Genomic DNA, 24,679 nt, shown 5'->3' with positions numbered 1-24,679 from the left:
CTGAATGGAGGAGACGAGACAGACTCTCCCCTTTCTGACTCTGTATCTATTCTCTTGGCCTGTAGTGCAGGACCACCTTCACCGTCTTCTATGAGCTCAGGGACAAGGCCAAAGACGGAAGTGAGGAAGCCAGGGCCGAAGCCCAAATGAGTCAGTAACAGATGCCACAGGAGAGGGGAGCAGCTGCTGGGTTGCAAGAGTTGGACACATCAGCTTAGCTGCTGCTGGCAGCCCTGGCCTGGGCCAGCCCCAGTTCAGTCAAGAACATAACCTTTGGTTCATTCTGGCAGCACAGATTTAGCTAAACAGACCCACTAACTTATGTAACTTTCACCAAAATGCATCTCCCAGCAAAGCACTTCATCTTATCGTTATTTTTGTGGGGGAAGAAAACAGACTCTGTTCTGCTGGTGCAATAACACACTGCTGAGACATCACAGTAAAGGAGGAACACTCCCACGGTAAGTTTCTTCCAATCCACAGTCTATGCACTCCCTAACCTGCTACTTAGGAGCTGAAAACTCAGGTTTCCAAGACAATTTACTTCCTGAAAACACTGTTAAATGAAATCAAATCATAAATTCAATTAGAACAGGGAGATTAGTTTAGACTCAGCTTTAAAGTTGTTTTTGGCCAGAAATTAGTTGGTAAACGGGCCAGGGGACCTTCATTACACTAAATATGTAATATTACAAGGTCTGAATTGCACAGTGCATGAAGAAGGGCTGAACTAGTTCAGAGCAAAACTCAGACTTGAGTTTCCCTCCCACATCTAAGCCAACCACCCTATGTAAGTGGTAATGTCTTAAGTAACAGTTAGAATAAAAACACAGAGGGGGAGAACATCCAGTTATTCTATGCAGGTTATGAGTTATTAAAAAGATAAAAACACAAAACAACATGCAACTAGCCTCAAGTCATTCTATACTTTCTAAACACTTTAATAAAGGTCATGAGTGTGGTGAAGACGTACATTACCAGTGTGGAAATGTGCTCAACACAATGCTAAGGAAAAAACCACATCCACTGTGTTTCTCTGTGTGTAACAAAACATGATGTATGCTTTACATGCATATCACAAATACACACAGAAAAAATTGGGGAAGTTAATATTAAGATGTTTAGTAAGTATATATTAAAATTTTATAAAAATAAAAAACAAACTAAGAATGACATTCCTTTTATCACGTAGATTTTTTTCAGAAGAAATAGGTATTATTTACATTAAAAGTAATTATTTTCTTATAAATCATGGTACTGGAAAATACCTAAGTAACAAAGAAAGGATGAGGAGAAAATCTAATGTCACAAATTAATGTCTTAATGTCTGTTAAAGACAACCTTGGGAGACAATTCCAACAGCTCTCATGAGATGTGCTGCATTTTCCTTCAGATGTGCTCAGCTCCCAAACCCCAACACACCCGACTGGCTTTGAAGTCAACGTCAGGAGTAAACAATGCAATCTGGTCTTTTCCTCCTGGGAAGTGGTATGGGACTAAGCCCAAATCTGTCTGCTCTGGGATCACCAAATGGTGGTGGCTTGAATGCCCACCATTAGCCATCATGTGCCTCACAAGAGAGCTGGCCAGCGTGTTTCCCAAACCTGATTCCCAGGTCCTCTTGAACCAGAGGCTCTGGGACCTCCAGGAGATTCTCAAGCACCACACAATGGTCTTAGGGAACCATTATCCCTGGGTATCAAATCTATGCAATTGTCAGAATTCTCTGAAAAAAATAAGTCTTCAGAAACTGAAGTCTTCATATTAGGGTGGGATTTCCAAGATAAAACCAAAAAGTCTATGACACCCTTCACATACAAATTTACTTTCCAATTTCTAAAGACTAATAAAAAAAGGGAGAGAGGAATTCAAAATATGTTTAGACATAAAAATGTTAAAAAAAAAAACATCAATGGAGTTAAATCAGTAAAAATGCACATTACCACTTTTTTTTTTGCCAATTAACCAGTTTTACAAGCTACAACTCATCTCTACTGAAAAAAATACTTTAAATAGCCTCAGAGAACAAGCCTCAAATGTCAAATTGACTTTATTACTAATGGAAAATCTGACCTGGGAATCCTCACAATTACGCTCTTCAAGTTTTGCCTCTGTTCTTAAACCCAATGAACCAGAACCACCACCATTATTATGGAAGAAAGCAATTTCTTTAGAAGATGGGTCACAAAGTGAAGCAGGGAAGTGGGTAGAATTAATTTTATACACTACTGGGAATCTTGATATTAACATTTCAGACCCCCTTCCCCTCAAAAAACGAATACTACGTGACAGCTACAAAACAGCAAGGAGTTCCAATTTTAGTTGTAAACAGCCAGTTTTGGGTTAATAGTCTCTCTTGTGTCAGGCAAAGGCTGGAGGGTTAAATTCAGTGGAGCAAGTGGGTGAATGCATCTGATCCATTTTAGCAGTTCCAGATTTAAAGTGAGAAGAGAAAAAACAGTCCGCCAGCACCGTCAGTGAGTTATTTTAAAACCTCAGCTACTTCCACAGTACTCTCTAAGTAGAGTCATTAGTCCAAATCAAAATGTGAGGAAAACTTACAGCAGGATGTAAGATGCCTTAAAAGCAGTATAAGACCAAGGCCAAGGGAAGATGCTTATCTTTCAAAAAGAAACAGCTTGATAAGCGCTCAGGCCAAGATGGGGAGCCCCAGTCATACTCCTTTTGCTGAAGGCATTTAAAACTCAATGAAACGTGTTTTGCCAGAAATACTGTTTCACCGAAATACTCCGCACTATTGCAAAGAGAGTAAAGCGCCTCAGGCGACCTCTGAGCCACGCGCCACGACTGCTGGTAAGTAAGGAAGAATGACAGCTTCCAAACTGACAAAAGCCAAACACTTCAAGAGCCTGGTGAGACTGTGAGAGGCCTGTTCTGCACTGGTGGAGGCGCCGGCCAGGACTCCTGCAAACACTTCCCAGATACAGCAGGGAAGGGAGAGACCCACCTTTCAACAGACGAGTCACAAACTCTGACTGCCAAGGCCGAAGAAGAGAAACACACAGAATACAGAAGACAACAACACCCCAATACTGAACAACAGAATAAGCAACTTTCAAGTCTTTGAAACAGTAAAACGCTCCAAGGGACCTTATTTCAAAAATTTCTGCCACCACTGGGAGAAAGAGTGTAATTTCTTCAAAATGCTTAGGTGGTCTAACACATCCCCTCAGACCACTGTCTACACTGTAAGACACCAGTCACCGTGGGTCCTTTCTTTAGAAAAACAAGACTTTTCTTTTACTGCATTTTCACCCTCAAAACACATCTCATAAAGTCTAAAGATTACGCCTTAGCAAGAGGAAGATCGGAAGCAACACAATGACAAAATGAACATCATCTGAAATATCACATGGCTTTAAGACTCATAGGTCCGTAACAATGTTAGTGATAAATCTCATCATTTTTGAAGACGGTTCTTATGTGTGGGCTTGATCTTTAAAGGTTATTTGGTTTTCATTATTAAAAACATTTTTCATCTGATTTTGCCCCTCAGTGTGTTGAGCTGTCAGGGCCTGCCACCTAGTGGTCACAGGCTCTGATAAGCAATGTTAGGACACAATATAACTGGCCTTTTTGAAGAAGGTCAAAGAATCACCAAATGACAAGGGCAGAAGTCACTAAGATCAGGCGTACAGCCAGAGCAAGCCTTCACCACCTACTGGGTTATTAACTCGCTGTGATCTGACAGGTGGAAATGATTTATTTCAGGCACGTCAACTTCAGAAGTGCAATATTATAAGGTTATCAACTGACACAATGTTGGAGTTTTTCCTTTAAGAAAGCTGAAAACATCTGAAATAACCTTACTCTAATTTTGGAGCCCTGGGTTAAATAAATACACTGAAACTCAAAAGATTATACAGCCATTATAGATGACAGTTACAGAGAGCATACAATAACCTAGAAAAACATTCTCCACATAACCAAGTGGAAATACAGAACGTAAATGCCTGTCCGCCAGAACTTAACTCTGAGTGAGAGTCCCTGCATGTGGACAATGAATACAAGGAATAAATCAGAATTTAAAGAGCTGTGAAAAGGTGGCAGGGTCTGGGTGACTGGATACCTAGCAGAAACTCTAGTTACAGAGCACACAGTAAATGTTTGGGTAAATGCAGGAGTATTTAAAGTTCTTTCATATTGTTTTGCCATTTCCTTCCCAATGAAAATGCTGGTGGCCTGAAGGTTTTCAACCATTTCAATCTAAACTAGTAATGTTTCAGGATACAAATCCCGCAAATAGGTCTCCTGGAACACTCGTGCTGCAGGATGATGCACACAAAAGGTTATCTCGGTCAAATACACAACACCTAATAACATCTTAGGAATTCACAGTGCACATTAGCATAGCAGAGAACCCAAAGAGCGCTACAATGATGAAATCCATTTATCTTAATTAACATGGTCATCCCTCAAACTCACCTGACCACAAAATCCTTTCCTCCATGGAATTAACATCTATTAATTTTAATACATGGGGGCAGAGGTAAGGGGAGGGAGAAGGGGACATAAACCCTGACCTCAGTCTACAGGAGCATTGCATAAGATGCAAGGCTGCAAATTCCAGTACAGTGACAGCAGTGCGGAGAGAGAAGGGGGGCCGCCATCAGAAGAACACGTTTTTGGGAAACACTGCCTTCAGAAATCCAACAAGTAGTTACCGATCAAAGACCCCTGATACACTTCTACACGTTACTCCACTTTTACTACTTCCTCTAACAGTTACGCAGCAGCCATGCTCTGAAATAACAACTACAGATAAGCCCCAGCCCTCATGCCGAGTGGTCCTTTTGAGACTCTAATGAGTCACCTGCGTTTATTCATGACATACCATCTTTTATCATAGTACAGTTTGCCGTCTTCTATCCGAGCTTCAAATCTCTGGGCTGGAGACTCTGCAGGTGTGGCCGGCAAGTGTTCAGGAGAGGATGGGGATGCTGGAGGAAACAACGAGATATTTCGATGACTAAGCGTGTCCACCAGCTAATATGCTTCAATTGAAATGCTAATAAAAGGTGATGACAATCATGATCAAGTCCTTATAGCTGTCAAAAATGGGAATTCAACACAATTCTTGTATATCACATCTAACTTGATCCTCAAGGCAAAGATTAAACTCACTGCACCGAAGAGAAACCTGCAGCTCGGGCAGGCAAAGGGATCTGCCAAAGGTCACTCAGAGCAGGACTACACCACCAGTGACCATCACAGTAGCCCAAACAGGCAAAAAATTAGAAAAATCTCTTTAAATTTATAAAAATGAAATCATCTCTAAAAATATTTATTACAAGGCAGGACAAGTTACTGGGTATGTATAAAGCCAAGCTAACACAGGGCTGATAATTACGGTGGGTTCAAATCATCTGAATTCACACACCTACTCAAAAAAAAAAAAAAACCAAAAAAACCCCTTCCCCACCAGGACTTCAGAAACTCAGGATCTCTCTGAGGGTGGACCATGGTGGCTCTTAGGAGGAAATTATTTAGAGGAGGAAGAGTCTTGTGAGGCGTGTGTAAGTAATCACAGTGCTTAAGACAAAAAAAAAAAAAAATCTTCTGTCATTCCATCCTCCAGCCTAGCGCTGACTTAAGTGCCGTTTGGGAAGGAACCACCATGAACACCGGGCTGGCCTCTCCTGTAAGCTGGGACTGGGAGCGGCCTGCGAGACCCTCACCAGAAGCGAGCCGTGAACAGCTGCTGGGATTAGCGGCGCCTAGTACTTAACTCCACAGAGAGAGCAAAACTGAAAAAGCCTTCTGGTTTCATTTTCAGAAATGGATGTATACTTAATCTTAGACTTGATGCCTACACAGAAGAAAACAAGCAAATGTTTCTTTTACAATAAATCTTAAAGAAAAGACAAAAACAACTTTTAACACAGCAGGGATAAAAAGAAAAAAATCAGGGAGGGTGTCCTAAAGGTTTGCTCCAGTTTTCATGACTGTTCTTAGCAAATGATGGATGTTTTAGTTTTGCAAACTGCAACAACTCCCTGTCAGACATTCAAATGCTTTCTCAACAGCATGATAATGTGATCACACAAATGGCAATAATATCGTGCACTTACCTGGTCTCTTGGGTGACTTAAGCTGTAAGAAGAACAACAACAAAATCTTAGAGAAAATCACTTCAGATGCAACTTAACGTGTCAAAGTTATCGAAATGACTTCACGAGTAACGTGTGAACAAAATAAAGCAGAAAACTGTAATCAAGCCTAAGCTTTCAAGTAAATAAAAAAAATCAAACTGTACCTTATTTAACGTTCTCAGATCCTCCATGATCTGTTCATCTGTTAACAAATAGTTTAGCTGGGGTGTTGAGAGTTAAAGGAATGTGTTGGAAAAGGATGGCTTCGAAGCAAATAGAAATCAACAAAATGGTGTCAGCGTTTTAGAATCTACAAAGTAAGATTACGTTCGATGATGTTTCTACAGTTTGCCTCTTGGAACTTTTTGATCCTCCTACGAAATGTCGTGGAGTCAGTTACATAAAAGAATTCACACCCTACCCCTCTCCACCCCCGCCCCATCTTACAAATTTCTATGCTGAGAAGGTATAATGAGAAACAGTGAGAGCTCAGGACACTGTAAGGACCTCATCCTCCATTGATGAAATGCTTTTGTTCCAAAGATGGGGAGACTTCCATACACATGGGATTAACCTTGCCCAGCAATAGAAATTCTCAGTTGTGAAGATGAAGGGACCTGAAGTTACACCCTTTCCTGGGGGCAGACAAGTAACGAAATCATTCTGTACAAATGGCTATTTATTATGCCCCCAAGAGGACAGAAACAACACTCCCCGATGTGTCCCCTTCCCATTCATTCCCATTTTTATGATTAAAGGGGCTTCTTGATGTCTGACTACAATCTCATCTGCTTTAATTAAACCAGTTTGCAATCCACTGTTTTGGGGAAACTGCTAACTGAAGTTAAAAAAGGAGGCAGATATTACTGTTCTCATTTCACAAGCGGAAAAATTCAGGCACATGGAATTCTCACTTACCCCCAAATCTCCAAGTGAGTGTTCAAACCAGCACAAGGTACCTTTCCAAATAACTGCTCTCTATATTAATCCCTCCTACTCAAAACAGTAACGACTAAGGATTCCAATTATAAAATGGCCATCCTCTATCTCATGGATAAATACATACGCTTTCCAACCAAGTATGACAATTTCTGTAGGACAATGACCATGTATATAGTCCATCAAATGGAAAAGCAAAGGATTCAATACTCTCAAGGAAAAAAAAGTGACTAAGGCTCGATGCAGATGGATATCAGGTGCAGGTTTTCTCCTCTTGTCTGGGATGGGGACGGGGTCATTCGGTCGCCTCCGCAACTTTCTGGTCATGATGGGTTTCACTTCCATTGAATCTGTGGCAAAAATAGAATGGGTAAGTCTATCCAACTCCCACCTGAAGTCAGTAGGAATTCCTGTAGTGTTAGAACGTCAGCCCCAGAGCCACCCAGCCAGAACTGTTTTACTGGGGACGTGTGGTCCACACAGGGCCCATGTCAGACACCCGTATCAGACTGGAGGGGCAGAGGGGCCTGTGCTCAGGAGACTCACACTGGCTGACCGAAGCGCACGTGCCTCTCAGAAACACAGCCCCGCCCTGCAGCCTCCCACCGCAGCCACGCCGGCATCTCCCCGGCTCCCTGGAAACGAGGCATTCTCCTCCTCCCTCAAATCAAGAGGCCACAGAGCAGGGGGCTCTTGGGATTGGAAGGAGCCTTTGGATCATCTCAGTTGGTTAATTCCTGCTGTCCCCACAGACGGTGGGTGAATAAAACCCACTGGCATAAAAGGCTCTTTGAGAGGCCACTGGCTTCAGTCCCAGCATTTTCACATGGGCTCTTCATCTACAAACCTGGACTGCCCCTTTATTTTATTTTATAACCTTTTGTAGCTACTTAACTATCAAGAATGATACAGTGAAGACTCTTAATAAAGGCCTCTCTTCATCCTCCTTGACACCTCTGTACAGTCTGACGCTGCTGCCAACTACCCTCGCCTCCAAATCTCTCCTCCTCCAGCCACTTCCAGTCTCTCCTCCCCTGATTTGCCTCCTTGGGGTCCCTCTTGGTGGCCTGTTCCTTAATTGCTGGTGATCTCTGGGGTCCAGTCAGTTCTCAGCCCGTATCCCAGTGAATCTCCCATCACCAATTCCGGCCCTGCCCACCCTGCTGAATGGCAGCCTGAACCCCATGACTCCACACGCTCTTCTCCAGGTTCCGTGAACTCACTTCTTCCTTGTCTCACCCGGCTCCTGTGTCTCAGGGTATCACATCCACACATCCTTCCCAGCTAGAGCAAACTGACATCTGTGACTTGTCTTTCTTCACTCACACATCAAATTCAACAGACAACGGCAGTTCTGCCTTTTACCCACCTTTCAACTCCATCCCTTTCTCCAACCCTCGCCGCCCTCAAGAGATCCTCCTCCCAGGACACCAATCATTCAGCGCATCACTCTCCTCATTAAACACTTCAGTGGCTCGCCACCTGGTACAGGACAAAGGCCAAGTCTCGTTTCTGGTCTTCCACCCGCTGTCTTTCCACACACAAAGCCTGTGTGTGAGCTCTGAGCTGTTCTGTTACCCGAAGGCCCCCTACTTCTTACGCCTTCAAGCCTCTGTATGCTGTCCTCTCTGCCAAGTGTGCTCTTTTCTGCCTGGCAAACTCCTACGTGACATCCTTTGAGAGCCAGCTCAACATTTCCCCTTCTGTGACGCCTTCCACGGAGTCACACTATCTTCCCACTAACTAGAGCATCTGTACAAATCTCTACCACCGAGCACCGCAGAGCCTTACAGCACGGTCCCTATGGATAGAGAGGCCTGGTTACATCAAGTAACCACAATTAACATACAATCACGGTTTACTGGTGCTTTTTTGTTCTGCACTTCTCAAGGCCAAGTCATTCCTCCAAGGGCCCACCTGCCTACTATGCACAACTGCAGTAAAAGCTGCATTGTAACATACTTTCACCATGAAAATAAACTCATACTTGTTCAGCTATTGAAAAGAAATGAGTTTTCATTCAAAGGAGCATCCTTTTAAGAGAATGTGACAGAAAAGCTACCGCAGAGTCAACACTGTAGCAAATCAGCAATTATCCCCAAGCCCGGGGCAGCGGACCCGGGGCCAGACTGCAGGCCCCGAGCAAACCCCCGCAAGCTGCCCTCCAACAGTGACTGCCAGGCAAGATAAAAATCAAGGTCAGGTCTTTGGTGGCCAAACCTGGGTAGGAAGGAAGGGACCAATCTCCATTAGGCCAAAGTTGCCCATAATGCGGGGATGGCACTTCAAGAGTGAAGCCAATCAAGCCCTTCTCTGGGCCCTCAATCCCATTAAAGAGCCTGGATTCCACATGGCAGCGTCAGGAAAGAACGTCTTGGGGACAAGCCCATTCCACCCAAAAGCCAGGTTCCACCTTCCATCCTCCCCACTCCAAGATGTGTGTGGGAGCCCCTCTCCTCGCCTTGACTGTCAAGGTTCCCTGCGCACGGGCACGCTTACATATTGTGTGACCCTGCTCCCGTATCACTACAAACACATGTACCGTTTAAAGTTTACAGTCAGTAAAAACAAGCCTGACACACCTTTACCTTCATTTAGGAGTCCTCTCTATCAAAACTGACATGGAAACTATGTCAGTCTTAATAACTGCCAGAACATAAGCTCCTTGAGGACACAGACCTCACCTCCCAGACTCACTCTGTGAACCACTAAGACCATACAAGTCCATGGTATTTGTGCAGAATCGGTATAATGTGGTGCATAAGAAAACATGCCTGAAGTCAGGTTCTGGCTGAAGCACTACTTCACTGGGGCACTATGAGCAGATGGCTCCATCCCTGCACACCCGTTTGCCAAGTCAGGTCAAAGGGAGTTGCAGGAACTAAATGAGGTTCCCACTTCCCAGTCCTTTAGTGCCCACTCTGTGTGCCAGCCACTCTCTGAAGCCCTTTATGGGTATTATCCCATCTCATCTCTACACCAAACCTCCCCAGTGGGTTCCATCATCTCCTTGCCAAATGAGAAAACCCCGTCCCCAAACCAAGTTCATGGCAGGGCCGGGATTCACCCACATCTGTCAGCCTTCAGCGGCACCTCTGTTATTTTTATATAATACCTGGCTCGATGTAAGTACTCAGACTTTCTATTTTGATATCATAACTACTCATAGCTCCTGATACGAATTCAGTATCTTCTAAAGGAAACTCACAGGCTTGAATAGCTTCCACAGGTTGGAGGAACTTACAAAAGATGGAGGGAGGGAGAGAGGAAGGCACGCAGGCAGGCAGGCAGGCAGGCAGGCAGGCAGGCAAGAACTTACGAAAGATGAAGTGGCAGTTAGTGGGCTGTTGGCAGAGAGGAGAAAAGGCAGCTGGCCTCAGACAGGAAGAGGACAAATCAATTAAAATGATAAAGCTCCCCACGTGTGAAAGCTCACATTCCCGTTGATTATCTGACTTACTTACAACCTTGGCCTCAACTGCAGAGAAAACTCACACTCAAGGAATTCTACCTATAACCTACGACCTATGACCTATGACCTATGAGGTTACCTATAACCTCACTACTTCAAGTGTGGTCTGACCAACAACGTCAGCAGCCCCTGAAAGTGGTAAGAAACGCAAGATCATGGGCTCCATCCCAGGCCCCCTGAACTAGAATCTGCATCTTATCAAGACCCCTTCTCTCCAAACAACTCACATACACATTCATGGTAGGGGATCACTGACCTATAACCCACGCCAGCTGCTTCACTGACAGTGCACCTTTCACCTGCACAACCCAGCCGTCCCAAGTTCTCCACCAGCGACTCAGGAGGTAAAGAGAACTTCCCACCAATGCCCACGGCGGTCTGGAAAGGCTTAAGCCCTGTTTGGACGGAGCAGGTCACTGGGTACACGCATGTCCAGCGGATTACTGGGCTGAAGCTTCTCAACGGCCTCTTACTCTGCTTTGTTTTTCAAGAGCTCTTCATGTTGAACCAGAAAGGATTTTATTTAAGAAGTATCTTTTCTGAGAAGAGCTCGGCAGTACTGACATTGGGCATCAACCCACAGAGGTGAAATAAGTCACTCAATGAGAGGAATGAGAGCGGGCCTTTAAGCCAACACCAGAGCAGCACCATCTGTGGAGATGCTCATTATCCTTCTAGCTCCAGTGCCTTCTCTTTCAACACTATCACTACCTTGGCAGCGCTTTCCATACAAAGGGTACCAAACGGCCTGAACAAGGACATCGGTACCTTTAATGCCCACAGTTGGCTTTAAGCACTTCTGTAATCTATTTTACTGTGTCACAAATGAGTTCCCTGCATTTATTTGTCTTTTCTACCCTGGCAGGCTCGGCCTTTCAAGTCACTGAGGACGCCTCCTGTCCCCGTTAAGGTCCTGGCTGTAAACCTGCCTGGCCAAACAATGCGCATCGCTTGTCAATAATCAGGATGCCAAGTCGTAGGTGAGGTGATGATAGCCTTCCCTGCAGATGGAAAGGGAGCGGCTGTAAACTGACAATCTCTCCCACCGGCCTAATGCAGGCTCCTGAGCATCTGGTGGCTCCAGCAGAGAGCGATGAGGCATTGGTGCTGGCCAGGGCCGCCTCAGAGAAGATGGTTGTGCAGGTCAGAAAACAGGCAGGCAGACTGGCACCGGACAAGGAACCACAGTGCTTGCAGTTTAATTAAAAAAGCATTTCAACAAGAACAAGACAGAGCTGTTCTCAAGCTGTTATCTCAGCATCCATTCTCACCAAAGCACATTTCTGAGCTGCTGTCAGCGGTCTTCAAGGAATTAATTCCTTTTGCCAAGTCTTTCAATTAGGAAGCTAGCGGAGGAGAGATTTTCCAAGAGTTAGACTCCCCACTTTAGACACAACCCCATTCTCATCAGTGTATCAATGGGGACTGGGGCTAGAAGTCTGTGTCTATCGGAGGGCCACATTAGGTCACAGCAATGGAAACACAGAAGGGAAAAGACAGCTCTTAACTGTCACTTTTAGTTTCAAAGTCAGCCCTGAGGACTTACATAACAACGTCCTTTCTTAAGGACCCCTACAAAATTCAGACATGCCAGAACCCCAGGACCTCCTGAACATGATTCTAAGAGTTAAATCTGGGGGTGTGCAGAAGGCATGCCACTTATGTATCCAAGTGACAAGCTCACCACTGACATGCCCTGCTGGTATTTGCTGATGGCAGTTTTGCCAAGCTCTAAAGTTGCTAGTTCAAGCCAACACCCACCTGTATCCTTCTAGGAGTCAGTGGACTACATACGGCAACACAAGAGTCAGCCCAGATTACTTCTTCCCTAACCTCGCCTACAACCTGCCGGGTTCCACATGCAGACTGAATCTTAGAAGGCCAGGGAGGGACTGGCTCTGAGTCCAATGTAACTTTACTGCCTCTACAGAACAGTTCAGTTGGGTTTTCCTTCTGAAACTGTACCAACTCTTTCTGAAACATTCACAGTAACACCTGGGGCAAAGGGATCTAATAGTACAGATGATATAGCCAAAGCCTCCGTTCAGGTCAAAGGAAGACAATGCCTTTTCCGTAATGAAAGCAGACTGGAAAAAAAAAAAAACAAGGTGGAGGGATTCTCACCACCACAGAGGGACTTGGGCAAGTAATTCATGACTATAAACCAGGAATTACATGAAATAAAACGTCACTATTAAAGGTCTACCATTTACCGAACACCTGTTATATACAGGGCCCTGTACTAGGCACTCGCATTTCTACCATCTTGTGAGATAAGGAATGATCAGCCCCACTTTATGGGGGGGAACAGGCTCAGAGAGGTTAAGCGGTTGACTAAAATCACACAGCCAGTATGAGATGGAGCTAGAACTCTGGTCACCCAAAGCCCACTTCCCTTTCAGACTCCTCTGCTCTGATGAGGAACCGAGATGTAAGACAGAGGGTCACTGGAGCGCCCCCACCCCCGCAGGTCTCCCAGAATCCTGCTCCCTGCCGCTTTCATACCTCCGGTCAGCTCCATCGTGAGCTTTTCATTTTCGATCATTTTCTTCTTTTCTTCTAGCTCAGCAATCAGGTTCTCTTTCAGCTCCACCTTCTTGTCTTCAAATTCTTTCACCGCCGCCTTCTTTTCTTTGATGTAATTTCTTTCCACTTGCTCAGTCTGAGTAAAAGAGGAACACAGGCTGGGGTGACATGACCCAGCAGCAGGGCTCCAACTCCAAGCCTGGCTCTACGCTCAAGTGCAAAGAAAATACCTTTACTAGAAATAAGAGAAAGAGCTACCCTTGCACGTTGACTTGCGGTAACAAGGTGTCTGGGAGCAAGTTCTCCAACGAACACATGAAATGGAATCGCTCAACTTCTTGTTTTTACATATATACCTCACTTGCTACGCAGACACCTCCTCTTTTCCATATCTGATATTTTACTGTTTGTATGTGAAAATAGAACATAAGTTTCTCAAAGGTAGTAAACAAAGGAAGGACACAATTCCAAAGGAAGATAGTACATTCCAGATGAAATATCTACATTCGAAACTCGTTACAAGATACCGAGTCGAGACAGCATGAGTTACTACATTCTTTGATGCTTATAGTAAGATAAAGACGAACTAGAGCACAAGATCACTTATTAGGTGCCTGAACCCCGAGGTGAAATTACACTGAAATCATACTACGAAAGAAATGCACAAGCATCCATTTTCTCAATCTCACTGCCACATGAAGTGAGGAGTAAGAGAGCTCATAAGGGGCTGTGGCTGTGGATCATGTGACCCTTCAGGCTGTGACCATGTGGCTATGCTGACTTTAGTCCTAAAATGGTTTTTCCAATAACGTGGCTCTGATAAAACTCATGACCCACCCCCAAACTCAAACACACACACACACACACACACACACACACACACACACACACACAAGCCACGAGCGCATCATCCAAGATCCTGGCCCTAATCTCCACACTGCAGCGCTGTGCCTCACACAGAATCAGCACTCAGAAGTCTGATGAATGAATGGTTTTAAAACCGTCTTTCCTATGGACCCAGAGTTTCAGATGTAAAACAGCGAATTCAGTCACTGGGCTGCTCTGAGGACCGATATAACAAATTACCAGGCCATTGTAATTCAGACACCCTCCCAAATGGCTTTAACGTGAGATAAAAGTCAACAAGAAAGCAGTGAGGAGGGAGTATCCCCCAGTCCCCTGTGATAAGCAGAGGCTACCCATCCAACAAATGAATAGATGGAATTGCTGAGCTGAGACCAAATGGCCTTCTGTCAAACAGAACAGTGGTAGAAGCTTCTAGCAGGGGGATTCCCCACTATCTATTTGGTGATGGAAGCAAAGGCCCCTGGATTGGGAGAGCAAGATTCCAGTCTCTGAAAGAGCCTGCAAATCCCGAAGATCCGTGGTACTTACTTCCAGCTGGAGGAAGAGTTCTGAAAGAGATAAAATATGCAATTAGATTCACTAGGCTGGGTCACCTTTCTATACAGTGATGTTAAGATTCATTCAGAGGCAGTAATTGCTTTCTGAAAGCACAGTTACCCAGAGCAAATGTTTCCATCAGTAGAGTGTTGATATACACGAAGGGGAAGCATGCAAGAAGTGCGCTATCTGGTTACAATCTGGCCCTGAACGGAGTCAGCTTTGGCAATTCTGTCCAGGGGACCAGCAGCAGGAAGCAAACCACCTTGGCAAAATAAAAGTAGGAGCAATCCCTTCCTCCACTCAGTACATGCCTTCCAACGGTCCTACGGGCACGACGGGTCAGGAAGAAACAAAGCGATTACTCCAGAAGCAGAGGCCACGTGGATGTTTTTAAAGCCCTGTGCACAGGGTTCTGTGTGGTAAGGAGGGACACTCCCTGAGAATCCAGAAAGCAGAGGTTCTGAGCCTCCACTCACACCAGGCCTCCACCCACAACGCCCTCCAGGCTCTGAAGGCAACTTCAAGTTTCAGATCTACTGCAGCCTCCTCTGTGAAGCCTTTCCTGAGGACCCTTCGCTCACCAAGCCCCTCTCAGACAGCTGAAGTCTCCACTCAACAGTATTCACCAGCTTACTGAGCACCCCGTGTGCCAGGCGATCAGTGGCAGTTTACCCAGCACCAACTCCCAGCCCCTCTACAAACCCAGTACGTGAACAAAACAGGTTTATGGCTTCTAATCTTTTCCGGGTGACAGTGGAGCTGAATGTTGGTGGACCAACAATGCCAAGGGCACTGTTCCCATTTTACCACGGTCGCTTTTGCAAGCCTAATAAATCCTATGCATCCACTCCCCCATAAAAAAGCACATACGCACATTCACATGTAAAATTTTGAGTTTCAGAAACTCAAGATGAAGAAACCAATCGTCAATCAAGAGCTGTCGGATGAGAAAATCACCCGAGGAAAGTGACCAGCCACTTGCTATTTTCTACCCCTGGATGCCCCCATCACTCTGGCCCTGGGAAGCACGGGACACATGAGCCCCAGCACATCCGGCCCAACACACTCACTGCTACGCGGGCCTCAGACCTCCACCTGCGTAAACGGGCCAGACACCTGGAGTCTGCACCATTCTGAGAGATCACGCCTGCGCCAACAAGTCAAGTGACAGCACTCAGAGCTGGTGGTGTTTATTTTAAAGCAGCCAGACACCAGACACAACAAAAGCAGGCAGATTATCTCTGCACGAAACATGCTTTTTAAAGCTCAAGATGTGACTGATTCAGGAGCCCTTATGCATATTTACCCAGAGGTGGGGGGGGGGGTGATGTTTGTGAAAGAACACCTGAGGACAGGACTGAGAGTAAAGAAAAACAGTAACACTCAGCCTGTAGTTCTTGTTTAAGAAAAATGACATGAATTTTCAATCCTTATTTACATCTTACACCAATCCCATGAAATATGAGTATTCCCCTCTACAGGTTGGGAAACTGAGGCTCCAAAAGCAAATACCTGCTTACAGGTATAAGATATTAAGAGATGAGGAAGCCCTCAACCTAGGACCTCAGCATCCACAGCACCACCTCCTTTCCCTGCTTAAAGGGAACTCCGGGAAGAGGGCTGAGGATTTCAAAGCTGTCCCGAGGAGATGCCTCAGTGTAGCCCCCCGACTGTGGGAACAAAGGAACGAGCCTTGGGCCAGAATGGTAAACAAGGTATAAAAAGCTGCAGACTCAGAGGTGAGAAGGCTGGTTAGCCAATGACGGGTAAGATCCCCAGAGGGGGGCAACCTAAGACAGGCACAGCCGCCTGAGTCCAAGAAGAATGTTGTTAAGCAGCTGTTTCTCATACGTTCCGCCCTGATAAGCTATAAGGCTCGCTGGTGCCAAGATGAACATGTTTTACCAAAACATAAAGGGTCTTCTGACCTTGAGCCAGACACTGCCTGTTAACCATTTCCCTTAACATTCTTTGCTATGTAAGACTATGTAACTTAATAAAGCTTTAGAGTAGCCATCAGTGCTCTCTGCATACGGTGTGTATGTGTACATTGACATTGCGACACCAACACTCAGGAACTCAGAGTGGGGGCCTGGGATGGGGGGAGGGGTGAACCACAGCAGCTCCATCTCCTATTTTCCCTGCACCCCCACGGCCTACAGCTCCTTTTCTGCATGTTGTTGGACACGGACATCTACTCACTGGGGAGGAGAAAGAAGGGTTCCATCCACAGAAAGTTGGAAAGTCAATGGATCAGAAAGCGAGAGGACAGGGGCCTGGGGAGTGGCAGCCCAACATTCATGTCACCACTGCAGGAACAAGCACCACACTTGCGCTGAAAGTGCTGGCCAGCAAAGAACTTCAAAATGTACCACTTACAGAAGACTTCCTGTCAGTGCCTCAATCTGTCTACACATTTTATTTCAACAGTCATCGCATCTTACTTTTTGAATGAGTCTCTAACTCATAAGGTTCCTTAACTTGACATGTGTGGATATCTTTTGTCAATGAAACACCAAGCTTCCTGAAGTCAAGCGTTACTTTACAACGCTCAGAGTGGGGATGGAGCAGATGCTCAACACATTTTGCCGAATGAATACACTTACTGTGTACAACAGACCAAAAGCACACTGTTTTTCTCTAAATGCTTATAATACAACACTTGAGGGGAAAACCATGAAGATCCCTTTTCTTCCCAGAGCACAGGACACCAGAAGCAGCAAACTCAAAACAGGAGTGAGACAGCCAACAATCCTTTCCCAAGTCAGCTTCCCCGATTGTCCACTAAACCAGCTATGCAGATCCAAGAAAAAGCGTGCGAGACTGCTGTGGGGGCACCAGGGAGCGGAGCCCGACTACAGGGAGCCCCACTAACAATCTCCACTCCAGGCCATTTGTTGGCAATAAAGATGAACAGCTGCACAAGACTGCGGCTTTGGGGTCTCTCCTTCCCAAAACTCACCCCCGCAATGGGACATTTCAGAAACATACTGGAGGATGGCTCTCATGGCCACAGTACATCGAAATCGATGATCAGTAAGAGGGCAATTGGAAGAGGATTTGTTTACTGGTAAGATAGAGCCTTGTGGGGAGGGTATAGCTCAGTGGTAGGGTATGTGCTTAGCATGTACAAGGTCCTGGGTTCAATCCCCAGAACCTTCATTTAAAAAAAAAAAATAGAGCCTTACCTGCATTTCGTATCCTCTCTTTGTACTGCTGATCTAGTTTTTTCATCCTCTTCTGATATTCCTGTAATGTACCTGATTGAGATTTACAAAATAAAGAGTTACTTTGAAGATCAATCTGCTCTACATTTTGGTTCCTAAAATTATTTTCTAGCATCAGCAGTGACTGTTTCAGTCACAGAGTAAAACACAAACCATGGAAAGGTGCCTGTGAACAGAGCTAACCTGACTGTCAACCAAGGCACACAGCCGACATCACCCCAACCAGTGGATTAAGACTCTCTAGTAAGTGAGGAGGAGTAGAAAGGTGCAGATACCCACCAGACATGCCCATCACTTGCTGCCACAGTTTCAGTCAGCGGGCCTCTCCTTCCTGGAAGCAGCTCACGGTCCCTCAGTAAGGTCTAGGTCAATGCCATTTAGTAGGACTCTGTGCAGCGATGGAAATGTTCTACATTGCCCTGTCCAACATGGTAGCCACTAGTCACACATGACCACTGAGCAGTTGAAAAGAGGCTAGTGCAAGTGAGGAACTGAATTATTAACTTTATTTAATTAAACTTATATAGCCGCATGTGGCTAGTGAGAATACTGGACAGCTCAGGTATAGATTACCAAATTTCTACTCGCTTCATCGCTCTTCCTCAAAGCCACTAGTTATGGGGGTTCCAATTAGTGTGGGAAGTGTTTTCTATCATCATGCTTAAGCAGGAGGTATTAATGGCAACTTTTTAAAAACCTCTCAGTCAGGCCAGGTAGGCCTCACAGACTTGCTACAGTGAAACGAATTTCTTTCTCCCGCAGTACTTTCATTACCATGGAGAGAAAAAAAAAAAAAAAGATCTGTGATTGCAACACATGGGAACATTTCTCACTATGAAGCAGAAATCAATATAAAATGGGCTGGTCCAAGCAATAAAAGTACCTCGTGGAAAAGCAGTTTCACTGCCGGGGACGCCACAAAATGAGGCCAAAGAGCTAATGACAGCAGCAGCCGTCCCCAAGTTGTCACCGGGCGCCCGGGAGTGCGAGTCACCCCTCATGCGTAAACTCATCTGCTTTCATTTTCTTCCACTTCACAGATCAGAAGACAAATTAAGCAAGAGACAGTGAGGTGCCCATGGTCAAATTTCTATGAAGTAGTGAGGGTAGGACTCGAACTCGTGGTGGGACTTGAGAGCCTGCGCTCTTAACCCCTGTGCTGACCCACCTCTAGCGGGAAGCAGCACGCGGCAAGATACAACCCACTTGTGGTTCATGAAGCAAAAAAGAGAAAACAGTGCGGATAACCCACAGCTCAGGAGCGTTCAGTTTAGAAAGAACTGTTTATAAATAAATAAATTATATTTATTCTTTGGTAACAGTATCTCTTCTGAAAATGGCTGGCTTTAGGCACAGTGGTTTTCGGTTCATGCTCCACAGAAACCCAAGCGAAATTTCGAAAAAGTAGGAAAACTGCCTCTTTACTGACTGCTAAAACCAGCCAGACCAAACTTTAAGTCACTCCCACTGAGAAGTGAAATACGTGGATTTCAAAGGTGGGCAGTATTAGGAAGTATACTTAGAGAAGGATTAAATCACACACCAACCTTCCTGAAGCTGTTGCAACTGTCTCTTGAGAGAAGCCAGTTTATCCTGATACATCCTGTAAAAGAGGAAAGCCACAATGAAAGGCAAAAACGTCCACCACCCAATCCAAAATAATCTACACAGAGGAATGAGCTGGGTTTTTATGGGAATGTCATTAACGTCCTCTAGGGAGGGAGGAAACTGAAGTCTGCTGCTGGTTTAAAATGGACCAGCAGCTAAAGGGTCAGAAAGGGACAAGGATTCTGTGCTCCTGAATCGTATCCCAGTGTTGTAGACTCTCCTGTGCTCTCTCACCTTTAGAGAATCAATCTAAAACCTACAAATACGAAGATGTGTGGATGAGAAAATGAGAAAGAGAGCTAGACAAGGACACACAAAGGAAAACTGAAAGTGTGATGTGATTTTCTTCTGGATTTAAAAGCACAGGTAACACACACACAAAAATGCAGAAAAAGAATGAACCACAGCTCTTGTATCAGCTCTATAATTAGATTATAAGTCCCAAAGGAGTAAGATTATGCCTTCAACACATTATTCTATTTAGATAGCATAACTGTGTAAGCACTAAGTTAATAAACCTTCATGTCATTTTTAAAAAACACTACTCTTTCATGATCAGAGAAATAACAGCAATTCAGTAACAAAAGTTAAAATGCAGGATTTATTTGCAGCCTCAGCTGGATAAGAACACAAAGCAAAAGAACCCGGTAGGTTATTTTTGCCCCCTCACACTGAATGGATTATAGGCAATTATACACCCTCGTAAGTCTGTTTGATGGATTCCACACGTAAATCATATTTCAGCAATATTTTTACTTCTACCGGAAAAACACCTCCAATTTCACAGTGACAAAAACAAGACCTGCAGCCTGAAAGGACACTGTCCAACAGATAACAGGCATGACAGCCTTCTGACTGCTCAGGTAAGAGCTGCAAAGACAACCCAACTATTTATAGGCTGAGGAAGAGCAGGCAGAATCCGAGAAGTACACGCAAGGTCTGATTCTTTTAGGGAGAATTCTGATGTACTCTCAATGCTCAACTTGAATCACAAAGGGAGTTCAATTTTAATCAAAACTATTTTCTAGATCAAACATTAAGGGGTGCATTCAATTAAATGACTGTCTCAAGAGAATGCTTAAGCACACCAAGTATAGGAGAGGGAATGAATGGGTCAACTGCACACAAGAAGTAAATGCTTGGAACCTGGCGTATTAAATTTTCCACCACACTGAGTGTGCCAGACAACACCTTTGAATTTTTAATCCATCTTTGAAAGAGAACAGTAATAGATACAAGAAGTAAACAACAACAAAAATTCAGTTTCAGGAAAGAATAGGTACGTGAACATACATCTCAAATAAATCCGGGTAAGTCAATAAGAAGCCTGAAACGAATAAAAATAAAATAAAAAGCAAGGACAGTTTCAGGGATGAAACTGTGAGAAAAAAAATCACATGAATTATTAAAGAAATCCTTCACTCGGCACTAGTCAGTTACCTCTTTGGATTCCAAAGCTTGAAAAGGATGACAGAACCCAGAGGATGGTCATAAAACGGGCATATAAGTAAAACATTCTCCAAGGAAAGGATTGGTTAGCTTAAAGGTAAAGAATTTAAAAGCCAAATCAAGATCCTCAAAATACATTCAACCAAGACTTATCGAGTCCAAGTCACACTGACCTGTCTATGAGTTCACAGCAAGAGGGGAGTGGTTTCACTTTCCCTGGCGCACTGAGCTGTGGCTCTGTGCCGACAATGAGAAGGCTCAGGGGGGTGGATGCAGGGTCAGCGGCACTGGGGTGGGGTCAGGAGTCCTCCTTTCCAGTCCTGGTCTCCCCGAGCTCTCTAGGCATCGAGCGCACCTTGTAGTCTAGTGCTTGGTAGGGTTGCACCCATTCAAGAACCAAGAAACTGTGAAACACCATTTACAGGCTGTGAGCAATGATTTTCACATCTTAAAAAAAAAAAAAAAAAGTGGAAAATGGTTCTCTCCTGTTACACAGCCTTACTCCCCTGGGATTGTTTCCCTCCAGGTTCTTTCTTGCCTAACCTCAAAATGTTTTTCTAACAAGAAGTCTGATTAAATGTGACAAATTTAAAAGAGGGAAATTACATACATATATCCGGTCTTTGGAAGAACTGTGTGAAAATCATACACACAAGGTCACACTTAAAGATGCCCTTGCCCAATGTTCACAGTAACACTATTTACAATAGCCAAGACATGGAAGCAACCTACGTGTCCATCGACAGCCAAATGGATTAAAGTGTGGTATATGTATATAATGGAATACTACCCAGCCATAAAAAAGAATGAAATAATGCCATTTGCAGTAACATGGATGGACCTAGAGATTATCATACTAAGTGAAGCAAGTCAGAGAAAGACAAATATCATATGCTATCACTTATTTGTGGCATCTAAAATGTGACACAAATGAACTTATTTACAAAACAGAAACAGACTCACAGACAAAGAAAACAAACTTAAGGTTACCAAAGGCAAAAGGGGTGGGAGAGTGATAAATTAGGAATTTGGGATTAGCAGATACAAACTACTATATACAAAATAAATAAAAACACAAGGTCCTACTGTATAGCACAGGGAACTATATTCAATATCGTGTAATAACCTATAGTGGAAAAGAATCTGAAACAGAATACATATATGTATAACTGAATCACTTTGCTGTATACCAGAAACTAACACAACACTGTAAATCAACTATACTTCAAAAAAAAAAGTCCTTGCCAATTCTGTTCTCCAAAAAAGAAATGTAAAAAATCATACTCACTGTTCCTTCATTTCTACATAATCTTCTTCATCATGCTTTGCCAGGTCAGTTTCACTAGCATCCTCAGTGTCTAAATAAAATTCAGGGAAAAGGATTTGTTAAAACCGTAATTCATAGAATAGGTGTCATCTAACACAGTGATGCTTTATAAACTTCTGGAAAATGAATTTCTACTCATTGCAGGCCTGCATGAAGCAATCAGTGAAAAATATTACATCAGAAAAGAAAATGCCATTTCCAACTCATACACATCCAGATTTATACAAAGGGCCTGCTTTCACCTGAAGTACAGCCGGAGAACAGAATGCAACACACATTGGCAGTTATGGTCAAGGCTGCTACTTCTGCTGAAACAACGCTGGCAGTTCAGGAAAAGGAGATGTGAGTGTGAGACTGGAAAACCACAGGCATTAAGCCTTGCTCACTGCTCCAAAAGAACGTAATACGTACATTCTCTTCTGGTAGCTGCCCAGTCTGAACCCCTAAAAGATTTTACATGGTATATACAAAGGAGAACCGGAACCAACTAATTGAACTCTAATAACAGAAACTGTTTCAGGACACTTTAAACATTGTTCTTAGACTAAGCAAATGGCTTGAGTGTCTACATAACTTCAACATCCCAAGTTGAGATGGTGGGAGAGGAGAATCAATTTTGAACTCGCTGCTCCCTCTTGTGCTCGTTAAAAGCAGTACAAGTGATTCACATACAAAATCTCTGGTTAAACCTTTCTTCAAATGTAATTTAACCAAATTGCAATCAGCTCCTTAAATTTTGTATCTGCACATACAGCAGCCTTTTTAAAGGCTTTTGCAGATCCAACTCTCCACATACCCTTCTCCCCTCCCCAAGTGAAGAAAGCTTCCCTGAGTTGCCATGTGCCAGGCAGCCACAGTACTTGGCATTCGGGGAAATGAGATGATTAAAACATACTCCCGATTCCAGACACCTGGTCTAGCTTCTGCTCCACGGCTCTATTTTGTGCCAGAATATCTTACCTACACATTAGTCTCTCTTTATCTCTTCTTTTTTCTCTCTTGTCCTTTTATGTCTCTTCACTTTTCTCCCCTACAGCCAACTCCTTTCTCAATCCCTCAAAGAGTGTCTCTTAACACTGGCCGAACTATAAAGCCTAGTTTGCAGAGCCAGGGTCTGACAGGCAGTAACGATAACGTAAGCGGTACGGAACTGAAAATACAACACCTGGGCACCATTAATCAAATCCCTCCCGCCCTCCCCGTGCCTGTTTCCCCAACAGTGAAAACACTTCATTATCTTCTGAGGCCCAAGCCAAGTGCTTCACTTGTATCTCATTTAATCCTCACACCTACGCTAGGAAGTAGCTGCCCTTGCAGTTGGGTAAAATGAGGCTCGAAAGAGCAAGTAAATTGTCTAATATCGTTAAGATAGGTTACGTAAGCCAAATTTAGCCATAACTCTATCTGGCTGATTCCAGGTCCCGTAGTTTTAACCACTCTGTACCGCACTGCCCAAAGTAGGGCTGATTAAGCATTTCTCCGGGGTGAGGGTGGGGGCCTTTTGGGAACCAGGAAGCCAAACTGAGCTTGCTCTGATCCTCTCAGGAACGAAAAGGTGAAGGGGTACTCAGTGCATCTAATGAATGGCATTCCCATTCCAACCAGCGAAGACTTGAGATTCAGAGAGACTTGGGGGAAGAGGGGCAGGACCTTTAAGGGACCTAGAGCTCTGACAACAGCTCCTTAAGGCCACTCTCCGCATAACTGTAGGGTACAAGGTACCCAGGAATTCCCCTTCCCCAGCTCGGATGGGGGTAACTTCCGGGAGCCACGCTCCTCCCAGCCGCCCCTCCAGCGGCCCCCAAGCCCCAGAGGTCGCCCCGCCCCTCTCCCAGGCAGCCCCACCCCCTCTCACAGCGGTCCCACCCCCGCCCCGGGCTGCCCAGCAAGCCGGAGGACGTACCTTCGTCAGACTCCCGGCCCCGGCAGCTGCGCTCGTCGTCCTCGGCGCTCTCCAGCTCTTCGTCCTCCTCAGGGTAGTACTCCGGCGCCGGCGGCGCTCCAGCTGGGGCCGGAGCCGGAGCCAGCAGCCCCGCGGCACTCATGTCGCCTCTGCCCGCAGCTGAGCGTGCCACCCGGCGACTGCGGCCACCCGCCCTGTGGACTCCACTTCCGCGTAGCAGCGCCCGAGGGAGCCGCCGACTCGAAGAGCGGGAGCCGCGGCGACCCCTCCGCGGTCTCCGCCAAGCTCCGCCCCTCGCGCCCGCTCTCGGCAACTGGGGCCTCGCGCCGGCGGTGACTTCCGGGTCGCGAGCTGCCCGAGGATCGCCTGACTCCGCCATCCTAGAGGGAGTGGAGAGGCCGCCGGACACTCTCTTCGCCTTAACCCCATCTCCTTTATCGCCGTCTTAAAATCCTCAACGGGTAGGGGGGAGGGGCGGAGACAGCGTCTCTGGAGTTAGGCGAATCCTTGGGCAGGCCCGGCCGCGGCTAGGACCCCGAAACGCAGAGGCCACTTCCGGAAATGGCCGCCAGGCGGCGCCAGGACCCGAAACTAAAAGATGATCTTTAGGGACTTGAGCGCACAGGATTTGACGGGCTCTTGGCAGGTGGAGGTGGTTTCATTTAATTTAAACAGGTGAACGTTATGAACCATCCCGTTTGTAGGTCG

The 24,679-nt window shown here is 45.2% G+C and overlaps 1 protein-coding gene across 4 annotated transcripts in view; it reads right to left on the bottom strand.

The window, feature by feature from the left end:
- Nucleotides 1-24,272, bottom strand: part of SUDS3 (SDS3 homolog, SIN3A corepressor complex component) — a 68,558-nt gene extending 44,286 nt beyond the window's left edge. For 3 of the 4 annotated variants that reach the window (XM_064481179.1, XM_064481180.1, XM_031442821.2), the window contains exons 1-10: nt 23,972-24,272; nt 22,030-22,099; nt 19,232-19,287; nt 17,646-17,717; nt 14,446-14,465; nt 13,030-13,186; nt 7,307-7,402; nt 6,278-6,339; nt 6,093-6,114; nt 4,856-4,961 (exon numbers count right to left, since the gene is read on the bottom strand). In XM_064481179.1, the coding sequence (XP_064337249.1) occupies nt 4,856-4,961; nt 6,093-6,114; nt 6,278-6,339; nt 7,307-7,402; nt 13,030-13,186; nt 14,446-14,465; nt 17,646-17,717; nt 19,232-19,287; nt 22,030-22,099; nt 23,972-24,113 (803 nt within the window). In that variant the 5' untranslated portion in view covers nt 24,114-24,272. The remainder of the gene's footprint in view (nt 1-4,855; nt 4,962-6,092; nt 6,115-6,277; nt 6,340-7,306; nt 7,403-13,029; nt 13,187-14,445; nt 14,466-17,645; nt 17,718-19,231; nt 19,288-22,029; nt 22,100-23,971) is intronic. The other variant, XM_064481181.1, reaches the window with a different exon arrangement.
- Nucleotides 24,273-24,679: the final 407 nt, after the last annotated feature.

The sequence above is a fragment of the Camelus dromedarius genome, chromosome 31 (genome assembly GCF_036321535.1).
Source record: "Camelus dromedarius isolate mCamDro1 chromosome 31, mCamDro1.pat, whole genome shotgun sequence".
NCBI lineage: Eukaryota > Metazoa > Chordata > Mammalia > Artiodactyla > Camelidae > Camelus > Camelus dromedarius.
Note: the sequence above shows the minus strand (reverse complement) of the source record. Positions and strands in the feature narration are given on the sequence as shown.